General features: G+C 28.3%; 2 protein-coding genes across 2 annotated transcripts; both read right to left on the reverse strand.

Moving 5' to 3' along the window:
- Positions 1–689: 689 nt before the first annotated feature.
- LOC129959286 (uncharacterized) lies at positions 690–1,842 on the reverse strand. The gene has a single exon (XM_056072108.1). The coding sequence runs from the start codon at positions 1,840–1,842 to the stop codon at positions 748–750; it is 1,095 nt and encodes a 364-aa protein (XP_055928083.1). The 3' UTR covers positions 690–747.
- Positions 1,843–11,374: 9,532 nt separating this feature from the next.
- Positions 11,375–12,630, reverse strand: LOC129958665 (putative nuclease HARBI1). The gene is made up of 2 exons (XM_056071292.1): positions 12,440–12,630; positions 11,375–11,848 (listed from the first exon to the last, which is right to left on the reverse strand). Exons 1-2 carry the CDS (start codon positions 12,500–12,502, stop codon positions 11,486–11,488), a joined length of 426 nt encoding a protein of 141 aa, XP_055927267.1. The 5' UTR covers positions 12,503–12,630; the 3' UTR covers positions 11,375–11,485.
- Positions 12,631–13,215: the final 585 nt, after the last annotated feature.

A 13,215-nucleotide genomic window follows, 5' to 3' on the forward strand; every position in this document is an offset into this window, starting at 1 on the left:
CCTAAAACAAATTGAGACATTCCATTGAAACCGAAACAGATTGAATGAAAAAATTATCATATTTTTATATACGAATAATACATATTTCTATAAATAGTTGCAATGAAATATAACATAAATATTATAAATATAAATTGTTAATATGTATAATGCATAAGAAATCTATGAATAAATCAATATTACAAATAACAACTTGTAATTTGTTGCATATTTTTATAATTTATTTATTCATTTAAAATTTAAATATTTTATTGCATATTAAATAATTCAACTTAATAAATGATATTAATTTTTTTATCAATTTATTAATGAAATGAAAACTTATAGATATATTTTAATTAATATTTTTAAAGTAATAAGTTTTCAAATTAGTATTATTATAATTACAAAATTATCTTGCATATTTTTTTCATCAGATCCTTTTATTATAGTTTATATAAATCCATTAATATATTTATCATTCCATTTTTGATATATATTCTAAAGAAGTCAGACACTTTCTTATATCCTTTGTTTCATCATATTCATTAATAATTCTAGAAATTCTTTGATCTAATTGGATATACTTTTTATTTCGTTTTTTTTCCTTCTAAATTAATTTCTGCTTGACTAATTAAAAAATCACTATACCTTGCCTCGTCTTTTAACGCCAAAACAAGAATTTTAAACTTTGGATGTAGTTTATCAATTAGAGTCTGAAACTTATTGTGCCAGCTTTCTATTGCATTATTTGTTCGATATTGCTGCTTATAGCATATTCCACATACTTGTAGATATGACTGAGTTGTCCAACCATTCTTTAACAAAATAATCATAAAATTGTTGCAATTTCGATTGCAATGGGGATGTTTCTTGGATGCTCAGCCAACCATCTTCAATATCATTTTCTGGTAAATGTGCTAAAGCTGCGCACATGCGAACATGAAGGCGAATCTCGTCATTCTCTTTATATTCTTGGACTAGTCCAAGACTTTGAACTTGTCTCCATAAACACTGGTTAAAGTAAAAGTTACATCCTGATATTTTCACTGACGGAAAAAGCCTTTCTAGTTCTTTTAAAACGGCTGCTTCAAAATCCATAGTAATGGAGTAAGGATTCCATCCTGCATCTTTTAAAACAGTAAAGAGTTTTGAATAAGTTTCACTATTCTTTCTGGGAAGCAAAGAAAAGACTATTGGCACAATTGTTCGATCTTCCTGATTACTTTTTGTCAATACTGCATGAATGGTGTAGATTTGGCAAAATTGCATGCTACAACTTTTGAAGGTACCATCCATTAAGAAATGTTTATTATTTTTCAGCGTATTTCTTCCTTTAGAGCTGGCAAAAATTAAAATTCTATTGTCTGAATTCACATCGTCTAGCAAAAAACCGGATCCATCGTCCATGATGATATCATCATCCAAAATAATGTCTTGAGAAATTTTTGGTTCTAATATTGCTCCCTGGTCTTTTTGTCTGATGCGATTCAATTGTCTCCTAATTGCAGATAGGGTTGGTATACTTCCTGCATAATCGTGACCTCGATGAAATAAAGGACTCATTTCTTGCATGTAAATTTTCGAAATAGAACTTCCTTCCTCTCGAACGCGTTTTTTGACTGTGCATAATTTCTTCGCTATTTCTGTCGCCGCTACATCTGGTTTGCAGTTATGAGAAGAAACATGCAGAACTTTTCCATCTTTTGATATCAGAGTGCCTCGACAATTTGGCGATTTTTCTTTCATGCACAACCAACTACTAATGCTTTGTTTGTTGGTTCGATGTAATCGGTACCGATAGCCATCGAATATAGCAGAATCCTTATTCTTTGAAGTCTTTATAAGATCCAAGACCTCCATTTGAATATCGTTTAAATAATAAATATTTAATAAAACTCAATTTAGATAGCTAAAAATAGCGAAGTGCTCAAAAATAGAGAATAGCTCAAAAATGGAGAAATACTAGTCTTGACTGGTGTGGAACCAACAAAGCAAGTGTTGACTGAAATATTTTACTATAGAAAGCTGCGTTTGCACTGACCAATCACAAGAGTGTAGAACAGTAAATAGATCACATTTTAAGTCTAACATACATGAAAGAATTGTAAAAGAAGGGGAATAAACTTAAAAACCGAAATATTATATGTAACTCAAGATTCCCCAGTGTTTAAGTTCCCGACACCCTAGACGATGTAATAAAACCATTTCTACCCAGTTTAACTTACAAAAGCACAACAGTCCCCTTATCAGTCGGAGAAGACGCTGCAATATGAGTAGTTTTCTCTAATATTTCAAAACTACACTGCTTACAAATGAATTATCGTTACATCATATACAGGTTCACTATCTAAGCAGTTCTAGGACTGAAATATGCGACAAATTTTAGATCGATGTTTTAGATAGAATTTTAATTATCTCTTTGAAAAATAAAAATTTATGGTAAAAAAACACAATTGAACAAAATAAGTTTTAAGTTTTTAATTTGCACTGCAGAATAAGGATGTTTTCTCCAGTATTCCACAATTTTGCAGACCCCAAATTTATTCAATTTTTTTTTTAATTTTTAATTTGAGGAGTATTTTTCTTTATTGCTTTTTTTAACTAATCACTATTTGTTAAGATATGTCATTTAATCAGATTCGTCATATTTAAATACTTCTTCATCCAACTAGAATAATATGTTAAATTACCTGCATATGAATTTTGCGATTAATATTTATCATAAGTATTCTTTATAAGCTTCTTATGCGTTCTACTTTCAAAATTTACATCATCATTTAAAAAATAAGAGAATACAGCGTTTCAAAATTATCTAAATTTGTAACAATGTCACAAAAGATTAAAAAAAATCACACTGAGAATATTTTAAAATAGTATTCAATACACTGCAATATTATAAAAATCAAATAAATAGTAAATGCGGGATAAGTTTAAAAATAGTGAAAAATGCTTTCTTACGTATTATTAGAAAAATGCTTTCTTGCGTATTATTATTCCATTTCCAGTTGTAATGTTCCATTAAAATATCCTGAGTTTTATTTTTAATTCATAAAATAAAATAAGGACTGTTTTAGGGACTTAAATAACAAACTACCTAATAACATACGCACACACACACACACAAAGGATGGGGGGGGATGGAAAAAATTAACTTTTAACACGGGAGAATATACTTTAAATTTCACAGATATCTCCAAATTTTTCGTTTAAAATTATTCAAAAATTAAAGTGTGGAATATTCAGACTTTAATCTAAAAGTTTTAATTAACAAAATAAGATTTTCTTCCAAGAATAAAAGTGAATGTATATATATGCGTCTATCATTCTATTTAAAATATAGACCATTGTACGTAGAGATACTAAATTTAACACACGTATATTTGGAAGAAAAAAATATGCAATTCAGTGCATTTAAAAATATTAATACAAAAAATAACGTTATCTCTTACGTAAATTATCTTAAAATTTTAAAAAATTCATTAATTTTATTGGTTTATCAGTCTTTGCGTAATTTTATTCTGTAAAAAGAATACAGATCTTAGATAGCATGTATGTTTTATAGTCAAGATCTTCCGTTTATATTTACGTATGAAAAGATAAAGTTTTCACATAAAAGAGAATACTAGATTTTTAAATATAAGATGTATTTTTATTATATCAGGCTTCTTAAATTATTTATTTCATGTGTATTTGAATTATTTATTTGATTTCCAGAAATTCAAAAGCTTTGAACACATTTAATTTCAAATAGTAGTAAATTTATCAACTGTTAAATTCTCTTATTGACTTATGTGCTATTAATTAGCTGAAATGCACATTTAAATGATCCACTTATCTTAAAACAATGGGAATCGTTTGTGATGTATTATGTAGTTAAGTTCAGGTGTATTTTTTTTTAGAACGGAATTTCTATTTCAGATTTTTTTTTTTTTTTTTAAGTTTATTGATTTTCATTTCATGAGAACTATATTTAGCATACTTTGACTATGAATGAATAATGCAGAAAATTTATATGATTTGGAAGTAAAAACTATTTTTTACTGTAAATTTTTAGAAAGTTATCACGGAAAAAAGTCAATATTTCTCTTAATTTTTGATTAATTAAAATTCTAATAAAAATTCAAAAAATCACTTTCCTACCCACCAAATTATATATTTGCCAAATTTGATTGGCAGACGGCCTGGTGTGTACAGAGCTAGCATATACACATAGAGACAAAAGTTTTTCCCTTGTGTTTAAACATCAAAATTTAGTTAAAATACCAATACATTTTCTCGCCAAATACTCTTGCCAACAGATAACGTATGTTTTAGCAGACCTAGACTAATCACTCCCTACCCCTTTGTTTTCACAGAGCTATGCATGATTTATTCGTCTTTTATGACCCGTACGCAAATGACTGTACGGATTTGTCCCACTACCGGAGGACGTCACTGTGCTAATCGGAATTTCAGCAAATGAGAAAGTGGGGGAAGAAAAATGCTCTTTTCTTTTCAAACACTTGGAAGGACGAAAAGGTTTGAGTTTAAATATTCCGTTTCACTCGAACATGGCAGTATCTAACCGAAAAAACTTTTCTGATTTTGAAAAAGAGGTATTACTGGCTGAGGTAGAAGCCAAAAAAGATAAACTTGAAAATAAGTTAACTAATGCTGTAACGAATTACACCAAGAACGAGACATGGGTTGAAATAAGTCACAGATTTAATTCGATTCTTGGAGTCCATAAAAGAAGTGATAAACAGTTAAAGTGTTTTTATAATAATTTAAAGCGTAGAGCAAATAAAGCTAAAGCTGAAAATAGAATGAGGATTTTCACAACTGGCGGTGGTCCCTACCGGAGTATTTTAGGTCTGAACGAAGAACGGTTACTTGAAATGGGTGTCGTGAGACAGCCCCTAAATAATGCTTATGATGATGATCATTCTTATCATGCATCTACTTCTATTTTTTATCTTATGTATAATTAAATTTTACTCCCATTGTACATTTTATTATAAATTTTATTCTCATTGTATTCCATCAAATAAACAACAAAGAAAGAATTGAAATAAACAATTTTTCTTTCATTCTCAGATAATGTAGAAAATCAACCAGGAGATGCGGAGGAGGTAATTTCCACCCAAGTACCTGTAAGTACCATTTTATTTAAGTCAATGATTTCTAACAACCATTTAAAAATTTTTAGTACAATATTTTTAATAAGAGTATAGAAACTTATAATTGAGCTGATTTGAAAGTAAATTGATTTATTAACGTTGTATCTTATCATTTTTCGATATCTGTCTTCTACATTGAGCAAGCATCTGTATGAATGACTTATTTTCAAGTATTTATTCAATTAATTGAACTAAACGTCATTTCTTCAAAGGAAAAATTTAACTTTAACTAAAGTCCCTTTGTTTATTTCTTATTTTTATATGATAAATAAAATTGTTTCGATTTTTTGACAGAAAGCCTAGAATAGCGTTGATATTATATGCTATTATTTATTGTAAAATTTTCGAGCCTACTTAATTGAAAATCAATCTATTAGGCGTTTTTCTTAATTCCTACAGCTATAGATTTTTTATGAGTACATATTATACGCAAATGGAAACTGTTCTTATATTAAAACTGCTAGCAGCTCTTAATTTATGTTATACGTTAAATGTGATATAAGTAGAATAATTATAAAATATTTTATCACCTAATAAATGCAGTAAAGTTATGTGCGACTTTTCTAGATAAGAATTCTCAACAAGACAAAATAATTAATATTTTGGAATATTCAATAGTTTATGGATGTAACAATTTATTTCTACGAAATTCTGATTTCTGAATTACAAAAGTGATGGATTGGATTGTTTTCATGACGGAGCTGAGGATCGCTTGTATGAAGGAAAAAGGAGAACTTGCTTTAGGGGAGAATTGTTACAATGTACCGCGCCTTTGGCACAAACAGACCTTTTCTGTAAAGGTGGGTTCACACGAGGCTTTTTATTGCGCGCAATCGTTGTCCCTCTATTGTCCCCGTGTGAACACTTGAGACAACGGCGTTGGGACAATGGCAAACGGTTGTCCCGACGGGACAATTATTTGCCATTGTCCCAACATTTCCTCTATTTGCGCATGCGTGTGCAGATTTTGGCTTAAAAAATTAAGTTTGTTGGCTTGTAAACAAAATTTATTTGGCGTAAAAAGTACCAAGGTGCGAAGCCTCCAAACAACGTGTGTTCTTTGTTTTTCGCCATTTCGATTATCGTTTTCATTCGTTACGGCCATTCTATTTTCATTTTTTTCTTCATTAAAATTTACTTCATCTTTTATTTCTTTATTCTACATTCTTATTTGTTTATTCTTCTTTCTTGATTTTAGCTATTTGTTTATTTATCAGGTAAGTTTTATTTATGTCTAATTTTTATGAAAAAGTATTCCAATACTATAATAAAAATGTTTGTTATAAAATATATATTTGACACAATTTGTCAGGTGTGGTAGAGGCATGAAAAGGCCCTTCGGTCAATATTTATACATTTGTTTGAGATTGGTGTTAGCATGTTAATGGTCATTTTATCACATTTATTTAGTTAATTAATATAATTTTTAAATATTCAATGCTTGCTACAGTTACTGTTTACCATTATTTTGGCATGGTCATTGTCTTCTAAATTTAGAAATTGCTAAGATTTTAATATGGACTGAATTGTATTAATTAAAACATTTAGATTTTTAATAACTAATAATTTTTATAAACTAATGCATTCCTATTATTATTAAATAGTTTTATGAAATATGAGCTTTATACGTTTCGTGTTAGCAATAATTGTGGATTTATATTTTGATAATGAAATGAGGAGAAAGGTTTTGAATGTGCAGTCTTTTTAGTTTTCAGGATTTTTTTAACCATTTGTATACAATAATGTTTTTTGAATAAAATATTTAATTCTATTCCTTGTGAAATATTTCTTATACATGTATAAAAAATAGCAGCGAAACAAATAAAAGTGAATACAATCATAAGTTAGTCACTCCATATGTTTATGAATTATTTGGTATAATATACATTTTTCAAGAGCATTTAAATTAGTTTTGTAGTAATGATTCTCTGTTTATTAATGTTAAACTCTTCTTACCACCTGTAATTTTATGAATAAGCTAAGTTTAAAACTGAATGGTTACAAATAAAATATACAAAATTTAATGTTTTGTATTCAAGCAAGAAACTAAAAATGTAGGACCCTCAGCATACCACTAACTCAAATGCTTTTAATATTTACATATAAAAAAAAGTTTAGTAATTATGGTATACATTAATATTTTGATGTGTACTTTTTTATTGGACTATAGTTGTATTTTATTCAAACTGACATTTTTAACTTCAAGAATTTTTTGTTTTTGTTTTCCATTTTAGAAAATGAAGCTGTCTGACAGTGAGACATGCAAATTTGTGTCCCTTTATCGGGAACATGAATGTCTGTGGAATGTCGATAGTGCTGCATATAAAAACAAAAATTTAAAAAGAAAGGCTCTGGAGACCATGACTGAAGCCATTTCATCAGAAATAGGTCTTCAAGATTGGACTCCTGAGCTAGTGAAGGCTAAGCTTAAAAGCCTTCGAGGAACATATAATATAGAGAGCAAAAAAATTAGAGCCTCCAAAAGATCGGGTAATTGGTGCTGCAGAACTTTATGTTCCTAATCTAAGATGGTTTCATATGATGGACGAGTTTATGAATGTGGTGAAAGAAAAAAGGAATACGACAGACAATTTGGTAAGTACAATAACATCTTTTATTTATACAATAAGCAAAGTAATATTAAAAAATTAAATATACAAGATATGGCCACATTCTGGTTCCTTAATAACGATAAAACATTTTACAAAATTATTATAACGAATATAGTAAAAGAGGAATATAAATAAATTTTGACAATTTATTATACTTTACCATTTTGCCATGGCATAGCTCCTTCATTACTGAAATATCTGGCAAGATTATTCCTGTACAATTTGGCAAGTTTTGATGATTTGCAGTTTCGACCAGAAATACTCTGAATGTTGAATAATTCGGTTATTTCTGATCTCCACTGACCAGGAATAATCTCACCTGTTTCAATATTTTCTTCATCCAAAGACCCCCGAGATAGATAAGATGATGCAGATGTTTTGATGAGCCAGTTGTGCAAAGCACAAGATGCTTTCACAATTTTGTCAGTTGTAGATAACTGGTATTTGTGCGCTTTTGGGTAAATGCCGCCTCTGTACACAATGATTGAAATTTTTGAGCAAGCATATAACTAATAATGGTGTCTCTTTTTTAAAATTTTCATAATTGAATTGCTAGATCATAACATCGCTTTTCACCTACTCGTTTGGCTATGAAGAGATAATTTCATCTATAAAAATGTTAAACCATATGAAGAGATTTACACACTACTTATTTCTGCATATAATTTTGTTTTAAATCGGATCTGACAACTTTCAGTATTTATGATCATGGCTGTTTTATACAATGCGTTAATTATGCTGTAAGCCAGAGTAGTTTCAAAATAAACTGTATCGATTTGTGTTTCGGAACGAAAATTTATGAGGTAATTATTTGAAATATGTAAAATAAAAAAATGTTTATAGAGTTAATTAAAGCTACTAAAGCAATTTTAAACATAATTAAATATCTTGAAATTGTTTTCACAGTTTTAAATAGCAAATATATTATTAATTTTAAATAATTATTTTAGATGATTAATATGTGTGTTTCTCTTTAGTTAATTAACTGAATGAATATTTTTGGTAGGATGCATTAAAAAATTTTCAAAGGGTGACAAATTTCTGGAGCTCGCAATTGGCCAAACATAGATCTTTTTTTTATGTAAAAATATTTGCTAATTTTTTTTGTGCTGCTAATCTTTTGTGTTAAATAATCGATATGCATTTCTCTGTAATGTTCCAAGTAAGGTCGAGTAAAAGTATTACAGATTTCATGCTTAGTTTTTCTGCATTTATTAGTAAGATAACATAATATGCCAATATATTTAAATTCCGTTACTGTTTTTTTTTTTTTTTTTCAAAATTTATGCACAAACAGCTTACTATACAATTCTGAGAAAATTAATCAAAATTTCTTCATCTGATTAAATTTATGAAGCTACTTAATAGTTTATCACTTTCTTAATAATTAGATAAACCAATATTAAAAAAATTTGTTTAACAGTGGGAGAAACAATAAAGACAGAGCAACGATTATCATCCATAAAATCCTATCCACTTTTCACATTAGCAAAAATACTTTGCTAATCTGAAGCGCGAAAACTTGGTTGTCGTTCGCCGCCATCTGTCTTCAAAATATTAAATTAATCCAACAAAATTGCAGTGCGTGGATATAAGACATGCAGCGCCATCTATGAAACAAATGGGGTAACTGAAAATTATAAATGTTGATGTAAAACGGCTACGTGAAGTATAATTTTTTTAAAATCAATTTTATATTTGATAAGCAATAACCATATTTTTAAGTAGTAGCTATTCTTCAGAAATGTAACTTAAATTTCTATCCTCCACCTTTTTTAACTTGGTCAACTGATAAACAGTAGAAAAAATTCTGCCTTATAACTTATTCTGACAATTAAATTTAAATATTTATATTTCTTTAAATTTCAGGTCAATGAAGAAGATGATCAAGTGACTGAAGCATTAACCAAAAACAAAACACCAACTACTAGATGGAAGGAATAGAGAAAGGAACTTACAAGGAATAGAGAAAGAACACCATCAACAACAATGGCTGCAATGGCAATTGCTGAAGAACGAAAAATCAAGGCAGAACAGTGTCAGCTTCAAATTGCTTTATTAGTGGAACAAATGAAGACAGAATATGAAGCAAAAGTGGCCCAGCAACAAGAATTGCATTTACACAGCATTAAAATACAGCAAGAGGAGCATGAATTTAAAAAGAAAATTCTGACAGAGAAATTACAGTTTCTGCAAGCACTAAAACAAAGTGCCATTAAAGGCACTTTAAAATGTAACATTGACACCTATTATAAAAAAAAAAGACATACGATATTCTATTCTTAATCGCTAGAGATGTGCAGTCTAAATAATTTGTAATTGATTTCAGAAAACTTTGGAAAATATTCTACAGAAAAGATATCTTTTTACCTAATCTTAAAATATTATCTGATCAACAAAAACAATATTTGTTATTTAGATGGCTTTTTATCAGAAACCTTTCTTGTTTTAAAAACTATAACAATAAAGTACAATTTTAATAAAACTTTAGCAAATAAAAGTATTTAATATTTGCCTTAGTAAGCAATAATTTAGAGATAAATAAACACAAACATAATAAACATTCATACAAAAATCTGCCATAATCTTTGGTATACAGTTGTATAATGTCAGGGGTGGAGACAGGGGTGATGGTTCTAGTTGGAAGAATCAACATTAGAGTAGTAAAATGAGCAAATTTTCGGTATTGCTATTTGGATTTGGTAAAATAAATAAATAATAATAATAATTTGATACAGCATTAATATAATGATAAAAGGTAAATAGAACTCAATTTCTAAATATCTATGAATATGTTGTTTTTTGTAAAATGAGATCTCGGTTATGATATAAATTACTTCATAACATGAGGGTATTATTCACTACAATGTTATCCATAGTACAACATTCAAGCATTTTCAGATAACATATTGCTTCCCTAAAAAAACATTTATGTTTTTTACATGAGAAAACAGTATTTATAGCAAAATGCAATTTTATATTAATAAATCCTTATATTCACGTATCGTATTTACATCAAATTATCACTACTGACACTCAAAAATTGAAATTAAATCATTAAAAAGCATAACCTGATATAAAAATCAAACCTAATAAACACTTGAAGGGGTTAAACACACACTTAAAAAAATACCAGGAAATCCATCTCAAATTTAGATAAGTATCTAATATAATCATTATTATTAATGTAATTTTTCTTTTTTGTTGTTGAGAAAAATCTCTATGTTTAATAATAAATTTATGAAGTAGTACAATGGCTGAAATATGCAAGAACTTAAAATATAAGGCAAAGCAATAAAAAAAAATATCATATGGAATCAATGTAAATCAGACATAAAGGAAACAAAAAATTCTTAATTAATGGCATCTCAGAAAATCAAGAAATATAATATTGTATTGGTATAGAATTGAAAAGTAGATTGAACTCAACTTTAAAAAATCTAAGAATGTGTTTTGTAGTTAACTTTATTACATTCAAAATGTTAATTCAGAAAGTTAATACAATTTGAATTACTACAATGGACAAACAGATAAATTATCAATTCATATTTATACAGAAATTAAAATACAACAAATATTAGAAAAAGAAAATTAGAAACGCATCAATGTAAGCAAGAAATCTTAAATGATAATTGTTGAATGAAGCTTTCTAATCATTTATTGCCTGAAAAAGTAGCAATATATATATAATTAAACAAATAAATATAAAATAATAAACAAATTCATAATTAATTACCTTCTCTCTGAACAAGTAGCAGGATTTAAAAATGGTGTCAGACTGTATGTTCTGCATCCATAGCCATTATCTATAATTAGATGGTATTTTGGAGGAATGATTCCAGATTCAAATTTTGTTCTCAGAAGAGAGTGATAAAAAATTGTGCTGTCATGAGTGCTTCCAGGCCAGCGAGCAACTATATTCCTGATGTACAGATCACCATTACTCACCGTTTGAACATTAATTGAAAAGAAACCCTTCCTATTGCAAAATAATTCAGCCTGATTGTCACCAGGACTGACAACTGGTATATGTGTACAATAAATGGCTCCATACACACAAGGAAATCCAGATATGTCATAGAATCTCTGGCTTATCTACAATTAAATATATATATATTGAGAGCAATACTGAGATATGGAATAAAGTATTTCAAGCACAAAGAAATATAAATGTTTAAAAACTTTTAATACTTATATATATATATTAAAGAAATCGGAATGAAAAATGTGTTACTAATTTTTTTTGATTAAATACAGTACATTATCAATTTTTTAATAACTTATATCTCTATAATAACATAATTATAATTTTAAAAAACTATAAGACCACACAAATGAAATGAATAAGTATATATAAAAAACAACTTGTTTTACTAGCAAGTGATTAGATTAACCAGACAGAAAAAAAAATGCAATGAAATGTTTTTAATGGAAGCATTTTAAGAAACAATCATTTGACAAAAAACAGTATAATCATACTAAACTTGAAGAGTTTTCTAAAAGGTATTAATAAGTTTAGCAAATTCTTTTAATTCATTTGCTTAAAAAAAAATTGAATGTTCAAGGAATTATACAAATGACAGATTACAGTTTTAATTCTAGAAAATAATAATCATAAATTGACTCGGAAATAATAATAAAATGATTCATATATGAAGGATATAAAAGAGATTATTGTAAACATACCTCACGCCGCTCAGATTCATTTTTTGGTAGGTAAATGAATCTTGACCTCATTTCAGCAATCATGTTGATACTTCATTTATAGCCCGGCAACATGAAGATTGACTTATCAGATTCAAATCCCCTATTATTTGTTGATGACTTTCTGAAGCAAAATAACGTAAGGCAATACATAATTTCTCTTCAGGAGTCAGAGCACTGTTTCGTAAAGAATTAGTACTTAATTTTTCCTTTATTAAAGATAAAAGGCTTTCTGCACAATTACGAGAAAGTCTACTTCGGAACAAAATCATGGTTATCCAACAAATCCAAATCTGAAACTCTTGGCCGTATTCACCAAACCGGTTGCTAAACATCGGATCGTTCAACCCATGATCAATGACAAATCATCAACCAATGATCATTGGTATTCACGAACGTTAATTTTACGACTAAGCATCAAGGTTACGATAAGCAGCTTTTTCTGCCTTTTTCAACCGGAAATGGATCTTCATTGGTCTATATATATCACATGATTATCAGCTGATGGGTGGCGCTGTTTCGTGTTTTTGTTGTTATTTTGTTTCTTTCCCAGATGTGTACAAGGAATGTGGTAAGATCAATCAAACGAGAAAACAAAGGTGATATTGCCTAGTGACAATCTCACCGATTTGCTTACATGATATTATAGCTTTTCGTAAGATTGTTTCTCTGACTATACATTATTAACCAAGTATATTTTAAATTTCCACTGTATTATTATGTAATAAAACATTTGAGCATTTGCTCTCTTTTGAATT

This window comes from Argiope bruennichi, chromosome X1 (genome assembly GCF_947563725.1).
Source record: "Argiope bruennichi chromosome X1, qqArgBrue1.1, whole genome shotgun sequence".
NCBI lineage: Eukaryota > Metazoa > Arthropoda > Arachnida > Araneae > Araneidae > Argiope > Argiope bruennichi.

Excerpts from the sequence above, each read along its gene's own strand:
- LOC129959286 (XM_056072108.1), bottom strand. The coding sequence starts at position 1,842 with ATGGAGGTCTTGGATCTTATAAAGACTTCAAAGAATAAGGATTCTGCT.
- LOC129958665 (XM_056071292.1), bottom strand. The coding sequence starts at position 12,502 with ATGATTGCTGAAATGAGGTCAAGATTCATTTACCTACCAAAAAATGAA. Across the intron at positions 11,849-12,439 it reads ATGAATCTGAGCGGCGTGAG|ATAAGCCAGAGATTCTATGA; the intron begins GTATGTTTACAA and ends ATTTAATTGTAG.